Source organism: Entelurus aequoreus, linkage group LG07 (genome assembly GCF_033978785.1).
Source record: "Entelurus aequoreus isolate RoL-2023_Sb linkage group LG07, RoL_Eaeq_v1.1, whole genome shotgun sequence".
Taxonomy (NCBI): Eukaryota; Metazoa; Chordata; class Actinopteri; order Syngnathiformes; family Syngnathidae; genus Entelurus; species Entelurus aequoreus.
Genome location: NC_084737.1, coordinates 24,173,236 through 24,185,867, shown reverse-complemented (window position 1 = coordinate 24,185,867; position 12,632 = coordinate 24,173,236). Strand labels below are relative to the sequence as shown.

The 12,632-nt window shown below is 40.9% G+C and overlaps 1 protein-coding gene across 2 annotated transcripts in view; it reads right to left on the bottom strand.

Annotated features, from left to right (window-relative positions):
• Positions 1 to 12,632, bottom strand: part of LOC133653551 (zinc finger protein 260-like) — a 107,300-nt gene that overhangs the window by 51,040 nt on the left and 43,628 nt on the right. The window contains exon 4 of one of the 2 annotated variants that reach the window (XM_062052959.1): positions 7,993 to 9,897. The exons of the other annotated variant lie outside the window; for it this stretch is intronic. Within the exon in view, the coding sequence (XP_061908943.1) occupies positions 8,816 to 9,897 (1,082 nt within the window). The 3' untranslated portion in view covers positions 7,993 to 8,815. Of the gene's footprint in view, positions 1 to 7,992; positions 9,898 to 12,632 lie in introns of those variants that run through there. 2 annotated transcript variants of the gene reach the window in all.

Sequence of the window (12,632 nt, the reverse complement as noted above, 5' to 3'; positions counted from 1 at the left end):
TGTTGTGGCTAATAGAGTATATACATGTCTTGTGTTTATTTACTGCTTTAGTCATTCCCAGCTGAATATCAGGTCCCACCCGCCTCTCACAGCATCTTCCCTATCTGAATCGCTTCCACTGCCCTCTAGTCCTTCACTCTCACTTTCCTCATCCACAAATCTTTCATCCTCGCTCAAATTAATGGGGAAATCGTCGCTTTCTCGGTCCGAATCGCTCTCGCTGCTTGTGGCCATGATTGTAAACAATGTGCAGATGTGAGGAGCTCCACAACCTGTGACGTCACGCTACTTCCGGTACTTTTTTATCAGCGACCAAAAGTTGCGAACTTTATCGTCGATGTTCTCTACTAAATCCTTTCAGCAAAAAGATGGCAATATCACAAAATGATCAAGTATGACACATAGAATGGATCTGCTATCCCCGTTTAAATAAGAAAATCTCATTTCAGTAGGCCTTTAAGTGGTATTTTAGGCTTCATAATGTGCCATACATTTTCAATGGGAGACAGGTCTGGACTACAAGCAGGCCAGTCTAGTACCCGCACTCTTTTACTATGAAGCCACGTTGATGTAACACGTGGCTTGGCATTGTCTTGCTGAAATAAGCAGGGGCGTCCATGGTAACGTTGCTTGGATGGCAACATACTGTATGTTGCTCCAAAACCTGTATGTATCTTTCAGCATTAATGGCGCCTTCACAGATGTGTAAGTTACCCATGTCTTGGGCACTAATACACCCCCATACCATCACAGATGCTGGCTTTTCAACTTTGCGCCGATAACAATCCGGATGGTTCTTTTCCTCTTTGGTCCGGAGGACACGATGTCCACAGTTTCCAAAAACAATTTGAAATGTGGACTAGTCAGACAGCAGAACACTTTTCCACTTTGTATCAGTCCATCTTAGATGAGCTCAGGCCCAGCGAAGCCGACAGCGTTTCTGGGTGTTGTTGATAAACGTTTTTCGCCTTGCATAGGTGAGTTTTAACTTGCACTTACAGATGTAGCGACCAACTGTAGTTACTGACAGTGGGTTTCTGAAGTGTTCCTGAGCCCATGTGGTGTTATCCTTTACACACTGACGTCGCTTGTTGATGCAGTACAGCCTGAGGGATCGAAGGTCACAGGCTTAGCTGCTTACGTGCAGTGATTTCTCCAGATTCTCTGAACCCTTTGATGATATTACGGACCGTAGATGGTGAAATCCCTAAATGCCTTGCAATAGCTGGTTGAGAAAGGTTTTTCTTAAACTGTTCAACAATTTGCTCATTCATTTGTTGACAAAGTGGTGACCCTCGCCCCATCCTTGTTTGTGAATGACTGAGAATTTCCTGGAATCTACTTTTATACCCAATCATGGCACCCACCTGTTCCAAATTTGCCTGTTCACCTGTGGGATGTTCCAAATAAGTGTTTGATGAGCATTCCTCAACTTTATCAGTATTTATTGCCACCTTTCCCCAACTTCTTTGTCACGTGTTGCTGGCATCAAATTCTAAGGTTAATGATTATTTGCAAAGAAAAAAATGTTTATCAGTTTGAACATCAAATATGTTGTCTTTGTAGCATATTCAACTGAATATGGGTTGAAAATGATTTGCAAATCATTGTATTCCGTTTATATTTACATCTAACACAATTTCCCAATTCATATGGAAACGGGGTTTGTAGGTATTATTTGTTATTGAGTCCTCAAAACATATGTATGGTCTGTCCTACTTTACGGCTGTGAATGCTGGACTTTTAACAATCAACAACCAAGAAAATTAGAGGCAAGTGAAATGTGGTTTTTCAGAAAAATACTCCGCATATAATGGACTGAAAAGAAAATGAATAAATAAGTATTGGCAAAGGCTAAAATAAGAAGATCTCTAACTGCAACGATTCCAAATAGGCAGCTGAAATTCCTCAGACATATCATTAGAAGACAGCTTAGAAAAACTGATGTTAACAGGAAAACTAGTAGGAAAGAAAGCTCCAGGTCAACAACAAACAAAATTTATCAGCAGCCTCAGAAATGTTATCGGAAATATAAATAATATAGAAGTCATACATAGAGTGGACGACGGAGAAGACTGTAGAGCCCAGATCATCGAAGCCTGCAAACAGGTCTGTTACCCCATGATGATTTAATTTTGATATTTTCTTCTTTATATGTTTTACAAACACAGGATATGATGTTAATACCCAAAATGCCATGGACTCTGAATGGCAGGGGCGTCCTTCTCCCTGAGCCAAGCTTGCGCCTGAGCGCATACCTGAGTGGGGTAATATGTTCCAATCCTTTTTCCCTTGAGAAACGTGGGTGGGGATGATAGTCATCACACAATTGTTGTGTCAAGCCGGGCGTGGTTACACAGACAGATGTTCATGACAGCTTTGGGCACTGCAAAGATTGCTCCAAGTTGGTTTCACAGACACATGATATGATGTTATGGGAGGAGGAAAGGTGTCATTGGGGTCGTCAGGCGGGCTCCCTCCTTCACCGGTGTTTCACTGACAAGGCCCACTAAGCCTCCAGAGAGCTCAGAAGCAACTCCTAGCATCCTAAGTATGCTCCCCTTTCCTTCCCCCTTAAAATCTCATGGTCTTGGTCACATCGGAGCCCAGCTCTTGTCTCTCCTCCTGATCCAGAGCCACTGGCTTGCTCGTTCCACAGCACTGGGCAGGGCTTTGATGGCTTGACGTTGGGCCTGGCCCCGGATTCCCATGTTCTTAAGGAGACTGGTAGCTGACCTGCCCACGGAGCTTCTGCAGCCCACCTCCACAGGGAGAACTGTGGCCTTCCAGCCCCGTTTTTCAGCATCCGCTGCCAACTTCAGCACTTGGTTGTGCCGCCAAGTGTATCGACCTTGTGTAAGGCTTGTCTTGCAGTCGACCAGGATGTGTTCAGGTTTGCTGGAGATGGACATAGGGGGCATGTGGAGTCTTCTCCAGACCACTGGCTGAGGTTCTGTGGTGATGGTAGGACGTTGTATGTGGCTCGCAGTATGAAGCTGCTTCCAAAAGCTTCCATGTCCCAAATCTCTTTCCAGGAGAGCTTTCGCTTTTTAACATCTTCCCAACACTTGACCTTGCTTTCCTTGTAAGACAGTCTTTGCACACCTCGCAGCCTCTTCCTTTTTGCAAACTTCCTCGACCCCAAGCCCACATCGCTGGGCTGGACCTGCCCTGCACCAGGATGGTGTACTCTCTCCGAGACCAAGGCCACCTCAATCCCCTTCACACTTGACCGACGATGTCACAATGCTTAAGGGCTGACTTGGCCTGGTGTTCAGCTGCAGCTGGAGTCCACTTCCTCCTGGTTGCAAGGGTCAGAGCGGTTTTAGCCACACAGGGGTCTCGGGATTCTGTCAGCAACATCTCCAGCCAGACTTTGGTACTCCTGAACTCCTCTGTGAGGTTGGACAGAGGAAGCTCCAGGATGCCTTTACCATACAAAGCTATGTTGGTAAGGCACCTGAAAAGACCCATTTCTTGGCAAAGGAGCTGATCAACCTCTCAAGTTTATCAACCTTTGTGATCGGCACCTCATATATGGTCAGACGTCACATCAACCGAGGTATTAGACCAAACTGAAGACACCATAGCTTCAAACTGCCAGGGAGCATGGTCTTGTCCATGCTCTGAAGACCGCTGGTAGCATCCTGTCTAAGCTGTTCCACTTGGGCCGTGGTTGTCAGCTTGGTTTTTCATTAATAATAACTTCGACATATGTGATTACATTTACTCATTTTATTTCAATATTAACCATCTTAATTAGTGTTTTACATTTTTACAATATCCAAATATGATACATTTAGTTCTATTGAACATTGACCATTTATTGCTGTCCAGACATCTTTTTATGTTCTCTCTGGATAAAATAAGATGAGAGTTCAATCAAGCAGTAATGAAGGTGAACAATGGAAGGTTATTATATACATAATTATATATAATTACACTCAGTAGTGACAATTAAAACACTTTCATCTAGTTCATTTGAGCAAAGAAAAAGAGTAAAGTGAAATATGCTAAACAATAGAAGAATATTAAAATCAGCTTCTATTGATGAAATATACACTACAAATGATTGTTTTGAAACAAAAATGTAACATTATAGTTGACGGCTGTTATATGTGTGGAGATGTAGAGGATGTGACTCATGTGTTTGTGAAATGTGATACTGTGCGTCTGTTTTGGGAGGAGACCAGAGACTGGCTGGAAGAGATTACATTTGCTATAATTATAAAAGATGGTAACTTAGAAATGCGTGTTAATATTATTATGTTGCAAGCTAAATGTTTTATACATAAATGTCAATTGCCAAATCAAAATTTTCACATTGGCACAGTTATTTCAAGTGATTAATTAAATCTTGGAAAATGGTAAACAATAGAGAATCCCTTCATTTTTTACCTTTTTGTATTGTCTCTTCTCAGCCTGGAGGATGTGTGTAATGTTGAGATGTATTGGAGATGCCTTGGTTTGTTTGGATGTTGTCAACCTGTCAATTGTTCTATTTAAACATGTTGTCAGATCTCGCGAGAGAAACAAGCAACCAGCTCTATTACTTCTTCTTCTTACTGGCAGTTTGCAGCCATGACTTGAAAGGGTCATACTGCCACCTACCGGACTGTAGAATGTAGTGTGGGCCATAGGACAGAAGGTGGAAATCCCGTTAAAAACCTGTGGAGGGCAGCAATACACCTAAGATGTTCTACTAGCCTGCTGGAAATAGAAAGAAGAAGAAGAAGGAGGAAAAAGCAAGATGGCGTTTGGGGGATAAAGTCTAAACGTGGGCGTTATAGTTCTGTATATTTAATCAGTGCATACATGTGCACATATATGTCGTTTAATAGAGTAAACATCGTCAATAATTGTTTGTATGCGGATACATTAGTCTGAGCGCATTTTGACGCGTTTTCGCTTGTTAGCTAGCTTAGCTTGTTAGCTGCTTACAAAGACACGACACATTCTTACTAGTGATGGGTGGATGAGGCGTCATGAAGCGTTTCGACACATTGCAAAACTGTATTGCCACTGTGTCGATACTATGTCACTAAATACTGACATCTGCTGGACATTAAAAATCCCTACAGGCAACCTATAAGCCGACTCAACTGACACCGATTTTATGACCTAGTATATACAATAATATAAACCAAGTCATTGTATTTCATTTAGGATTATTTCATATCTTCATTTAAATAAAAATATATTTTTATCTTTTTTAGATACAGTCAATAAATAATGTGAACATGTATCATAACATGGAAATCTAAGAGAACGTGTTGTGAATGAGGATGCTTGTGGACTGGGAATTAAAAAAATTTTTTTTTTACACATTCTTATTTAAAAAAAAAAACAGTTTTTCCAACGTATTAAATTATAGACGATTTCTCTTCTTAGTTATTATTTCTCCGGCTGTAGAAAATACCCGCTCACAGGGCACAGAGGAGGCGTCAGTGCGACACAGTTCGCGTATCGGTCACGTGACTGAAACAGCAAATGGTCGGTCACGTGACTTTCTAAAAGCGGTACGCGCACCGACACAGGGTTTTGCTCTATGAGCTCGACGCATGCATCGGTGTTGCCGGACCCATCTCTAATTCTTACAACTACGCGCGGATTAAGAACACAAAATTTGTGATCAAAACACATCGCTACACAGAGATCAAGTGTGAGTGTAAAGTGTTGTGATTGTGTGAAAATGTGTGAAAGAACGATAGCAGAGTACAAGGAGTAACTTTGTCCAACAAAAGAGGAGAAGGAGCGACAACATCAAAAACATCAAGTTGTGTTACACAGAACATGTTTGTTTACTTCTTACTCTCTCTTGTTTACTAATTTGATATTTATTATTAACACTATTCTTAAATAGATTGTCTATAGGAAGATGAATTGTCATGTGAGGATGATGCACTGATTGTTTTATGTTGTTCATAAAAACAAGACAGTTTCAGACACACAATATTTATGAGAGGTTGATGTTCCTCTTAATTTGTAACAATGTGTATCAACATGTTTACGCAAAACTCACACAGTCACCGGGAGAATATTCCAGAGAGCAGGTTAAGTGCAAACTCCTGAGTATGTAAAATGAAGTGTATTAATTCACTCATATCATGTTCTACACTTGGTGAATGTTCATTCACAGAGAAAGCAAACCATCAGGTTTGAGTAAACAGTGGTATTTCAGTTTGAGCACATGATAAGATGAGGTCCCTTAGTTTGATATTCGCAGGTGAATTGGATCACTTCTCGTAGGAAAAGAGGCCCTAATTGGGACTTCGGAATGCAAAAGTGACAACCATAACCTTGAAAGGAGACTACCTGTCTAGCTCAAACGCCAACCTTTAAGTTATGACTTAAAGCAGTTGTTTTCCAGACACTTACACACCAACATCTCCTTTCGTGGTCAGGTGGTGCTGTTTAGCTTTAGCGCACACCCAGACAGTGAAAGAAGGAATATATAAAACGATGGTTTGGCTTCTCCGGGAGAGCGGAGTCCTCCATATTTGACCTGACCTCCTCCCAGGAACTGCAGTCCTGTGTAAATGACGCTCGCTGGTAATAAAGCAACTTTTGGTTCAGTAAAGCGTCTCTAACGTCTCTTTTGATCCAGCCGCACTGCCGTGTCGCCCTTCTGTCCGGACGAGGATGACAAGACCAGAAATACACTTCAAAAGCTCGAGTTTTACCTCCAAAAATAGAGAGGTAAGACAAAGTCAGAGTCAGTTGCATAAAACACTGAAAGGGATTGGCGTGGTTGGGAGTGTGGCCGTGCCGTCAACCTGAGGGTTCCTGGTTCGATCCCCACCTTCTACCAACCTCGTCACGTCCGTTGTGTCCTTGGGCAAGACACTTCACCCTTGCTCCTGATGAGTCGTGGTTATTTCCTTGCATGGCAGCTCCCGCCATCAGTGTGTGAATGTGTGTGTGAATGGGTGAATGTGGAAATAGTGTTAAAGCCCTTTGAGTACTTTGAAGGTAGAAAAGCGCTCTAAAAGTATAACCCATTTATCATTGTTCCTATAACCCCTTTGTTCAAATGTTTGTTCCACTTGGCATCTTGTCTGACTCGCACCATGCACAGCCTTCCTTGTCACATATTGTTCCTTTTCCCGCTATCCATCCAGTAATTCAAACTGATCCAGCAGCGCGATTGAAGATTATTTTTTACTTGCAAAAATCAAGGAACCAGGATACTCGGGAAACCAAATACAAGGTAGCCTATATAAAACAACATATATGTGCACATGTATGCACTGATTCAAAATACAGAACTATAATGCCCACGTTTAGACTTTCTCCCCCAAACACCATCTTGCTTTTTCCTCCTTCTTCTTCTTCTTTCTGTTTCCAGCAGACTAGTAGAACATCTTAGGTGTGTTGCTGCCCTCCACAGGTTCTTAACGGGATTTCCTCCTTCTGTCCAATGGCCCACACTACATTCTACAGTCCGGTAAGTGGCAGTATGAACCTTTCAAGTCATGGCTGCAAACTGCCGGTAAGAAGAAGAAGTAATAGAGCTGGTTGCTTGTTTCTCTCGCGAGATCTGACAACATGTTTAAATAGAACAATTGACAGGTTGACAACATCCAAACAAACCAAGGCATCTCCAATACATCTCAACATTACACACATTCTCCAGGCTGAGTTAGTCTAGATGATGAAGTAAGCTGGAAACTACATGTAAGTCATATGAAGAAAACATTTAAAGATTGACTGTGATAATAAATAGAATAAAATACATACCCACAAATATTTACTACATTTATTGTACCCAACTTTAGTTGAAGCATACATTGTTTATTGCATAAAGGTCTGGGGACATACATATAAAACAATCACACAACAAAATTCATATTACACAAGAGAGTAATAAGACAATTAATAGAATGGATTATAGAGACCCAACAAATGATTCATAAAGTCACACATTTTAAAATTGTATAAAAGACAACTGTTCAAATTATGTATAAAGTAAATAACAATATGCTTCCTTGAAGTGGTCCAGAAGATGTTTCAGATGTGAACCAGTAAATACGAACTAAGAGGGATTTATGTGTACTCAAAAGCAAAGATATGAACACATGTAAAACAAATATGTATATCATATAAAGGAGTTATTCTATGGAATCATCTAGAATTAGAAAATAAAATATGCAACACTTAATTATTAAAAAAAAACATATATAAAACACTATTATGAATAAGTATAAAAGTGAATTATGAATATCTACACATTAAATGTTTATTGTATGTAACATATTTTATGTACTTTTTATTCTCACCTTTTCAGTCAAATTGTTCCGTTCATTTTAAAATACACAAAAAAAACATGCACCTGGGGATAGGTTGCTTGGCAACACTAAATGGTCCCTAGTGTGTGAATGTTGTCTGTCTATCTGTGTTGGCCCTGCGAGGAGCGGGCGACTTGTCCAGGGTGTACCCCGCCTTCCGCCCGAATGCAGCTTAGATAGGCTCCAGCACCCCCTGCTACCTCAAAAGGAACAAGCGGTAGACAATGGATGGATGGAAATGTGTATATTAACTAATGTACTTGACTGAAATAAAAGCACTAATCTGAAGTGTCTAATCTATAAATGTTAGAATCATATTAACAAGATGGTGTTACACACACAACAATGATGTCACACATGTTATATGTGCTGATTTTGTTAGAAAGTCAAAGTTAAAGTCTTGACAGTTTATTTCAAATCCTGCATCTTCATTTGCTGCTGCTTTTCTCACCAGCATACTTGTGTTTCTTACACTGGTACTTAGAAGAGAACCTTTCACCACACACACTGCAACTCAACACTTTCTTTCATGTGTGTGTTCTCATGTGTACTGTACAAGATTGTCGGTGACGGAAGCTTTTGTTGCAGCTTGAACAGGAGTATGGTTTTTCACCAGAGTGCGTTCTCTCGTGTAATTGCAATTGCCGTCTTTCTATAAAACGTTTACCACAGACTGAACATATAAAAGGTTTCTCATCAGTGTGTGTTCTCATGTGTACTTTTAAATTTGTATTTGTTACAAAACTTTTACTACATTCTGAGCAGGAAAAAGGTTTTTCTCCAGTGTGTATTCTCATGTGCACTTTGAAATGGTCCCTTTGAGTAAAATCTTTACCGCAGGTTGAACATGAAAAAGGTTTTTCTCCAGTGTGTATTCTCATGTGTGCTTTGAAATGGTGCTTTTGAGTAAAATCTTTACCGCAGATTGAACATGAAAAAGGTCTTTCTCCAGTGTGTGTTCTCATGTGTACTTTGAAATGGCTTCTTTGAGTAAAATCTTTACCGCAGATTGAACATGAAAAAGGTTTTTCTCCAGTGTGTGTTCTCATGTGTACTTTTAAATCTTGATTTCTTACAAAACTTTTACCACATTCTGAGCAAATACAAGGTTTTTCTCCAGTGTGTCTTCTCATGTGTCTTTTCATATTGCGACGGTAACTAAAAGTTTTTTCACAGTGAGAACATGTGAAGCGTCTGTTGTCAGTGTGACATGTCTTATTATCTTTAGAGTCTTCATCATCAGTGTCAGGAGAGTGTGACGTTGTGTCCTCACTATCTGATAGTGGAGCTAAGATCTTGTCTGCTTGTGATCCTCCACAGTGGTCTCCATCAGCTTCTGTTGTCATGTGTTGAGTTGAGCTGCTGCTTGGAGGCTCCGCCTCTCTCTTCTCCTCACTCTCACCTTTGACCTCATCATCTTCACTCTTCACACTGATGAGGTGTCTCTTGTCTTCCTCTATGAAATGGGGGGACAACCGCTGTTTTTCTTCATCTTTAAAGTGGGGGGACTGTGGCTCCTGTTCTTTCACGTGGAGGTGCTGTGACCTCTTCTGCTCCATACTGGAGGACCCCTCCTGCTGCTCAGGTGGACAATATTTTTCACAGACGTCTGCAGGACACAAGAAGACACACACAGGCTGGGATCAAAATAGATAAGATTTTACCAATTCAGATTTCATTTTCGATTCTGCTTTTACGATTTGGTTATTTGTGGACTCACTTTTGCTTTCACATTCTGTAAAAAGGAGAAGAAACAGGTCGATTAGCATCAACTTTGACTAGTTGATAAGTAACATGAACGTACAGAGCCAACAGTGAGGTCTTAAAAACCTACTGAAATGACATTTTTTTATTTAAACGGGGATAGCAGATCCATTCTATGTGTCATACTTGATCATTTCGCGATATTGCCATATTTTTGATGAAAGGATTTAGTAGAGAACAACGACGATAAAGGTCGCAACTTTTGGTCGCTGATAAAAAAAAGCATTGCCTATACCGGAAGTAGCGTGATGTCACCAGAGGAAGGACTCCTCACATTTTACCATTGTTTACAATGCAGCGAGAGAGATTCGGACCACGAAAGCGACGATTACCCCATTAATTTGAGCGAGGATGAAAGATTTGTGGATGAGGAGAGTGAGAGTGAAGGTTTAGAGAGGCAGAGCAGGACGTATCTTTTTTCGCTCTGACCGTAACTTAGGTACAAGGGTTCATTGGATTCCACACTTTCTCCTTTTTCTATTGTGGATCACGGATTTGTATTTTAAACCACCTCGGATACTATATCCTCTTGAAAATGAGAGTCGACAACGCGAAATGGACATTCACAGTGACTTTTATCTCCACGACAATACATCGGCGAAGCTCTTTAGCTACTGAGCTAACGTGATAGCATCGGGCTCAAATGCAGATAGAAACAAAATAAATAAACCCCTGACTGGAAGGACAGACAGAAGATCAACAATACTATTAAACCATGTACATGTAACTACACAGTTAATAATTCCCAGCCTGGAAAAGCTTAACAATGCTGTTGCTAACGACGGCATTGAAGCTAACTTAGCAACGGAACCTCACAGAGCTATGATAAAAACATTAGCGCTCCACCTACGCCAGCCCTCATCTGCTCATCAACACCCGTGCTCACCTGCGTTCCAGCAATCGACGGAAGGAAGGACTTCTCCCGATCATCCGTGCGGTTGGCGGCTAGCGTCGGCTAGCGCGTCTGCTATCCAAGTAAGTCCTCCTGGTTGTGTTGCTACAGCCAGCCGCTAATACACCGATCCCACCTACAACTTTCTTCTTTGCAGTCTTCATTGTTCATTAAACAAATTGCAAAAGATTCACCAACACAGATGTCCAGAATACTGTGGAATTTTTAGATGAAAACAGAGCTTTTTTGTATTGGATTCAATGGGGTACCAATACTTCCGGTTAAACGATTGACGTCACGCGCATACGTCATCATATATAGACGTTTTCAACTGGAAGTTTAGCGGGAAATTTAAAATTGCACTTTATAAGTTAACCCGGCCGTATTGGCATGTGTTGCAATGTTAAGATTTCATCATTGATATATAAACTATCAGACTGCGTGGTCGGTAGTAGTGGGTTTCAGTAGGCTTTTAAGAGGCACAGATTTTACGGGTCCCCCATGAGGTGCCAGAAGGCCCTAAGGATAATATTCTGCTTTGAAAATATCTTTCAAATAAAATATTTTTGGCAAGAAATTAACAAAATACTACACATTATTTTGTGGCAATTACAAAAGAATGTCCAGTATAATTCTCAGGGCATTCAATTAATCACAACTGGAATGTTAAACTGAACATATATACATAAATATACAGTATATACCAGTGACATGCAGTCACTGGAGGCAGGTGAGGCAGGGCCTCACGTGCCATCATGGAAAGAAAAAAAATTTAAAAAGAAAAAAAAAAAATTAAATTGTTATATGTATCCAGTGATTATACTATAAAGTTATTTTCCATTTAACTTCACCAGTTTTACATTATTTTTATTCAAAATCGCTGAAATTTCACATTTGCCGTTCAAATACTGAGAAGAGACGGTGCGGTGATCAGCAGCCAGTTAAGGCACGTCACTGCGTTGTGCCTCAACATGGATTGCAGACTCGGCTAACTGATGGCCTGCTGTGCAGTGAGACCGTATTGCTATATGAACTAAATTATACATTTCCATAGTTTAGTTAGCTGAGGTGTATAATGTACAGTGTATTTTGTCAACAACTGTATGTGTGTAAGTATTTCTTGTGCTGAGCAATCATAAAACGGCTGCAAAAGACGCACTGGCTGAGGCTCGCAGTAATCCCGCCTCCTGGTGGTAGAGAATGCACCCCCGCCGTAGAATGCACCCCCTGACGGGAGTGTTATATCAACTAAAGCACACACTTAAAGGCCTACTTAAATGATTTTTGTTTATTTAAACGGAGATAGCAGATCCAGTCTATGTGTTATACTTGATAATTTCGCGATATTCCCATATTTTTGCTGAAAGGATTTAGTAGAGAAAATCGACGATAAAGTTCGCAACTTTTGGTCGCTGATAAAAAAAGCCTTGCCTGTACCGGAAGTAGCGTGACGTCGCAGGTTGAAGGGCTCCTCACAATTCCCCATTGTTTACACCAGCAGCGAGAACGATTCGGACCGAGAAAGCGACGATTACCCCATTAATTTGAGCGAGGACGAAAGATTTGTGGATGAGGAACGTGAGAGTGAAGGACTAGAGTGCAGTGCAGGACGTATCTTTTTTCGCTCTGACCGTAACTTAGGTAAAAGGGCTCATTGGATTCCACACTTTCTCCTTTTTCTATTGTGG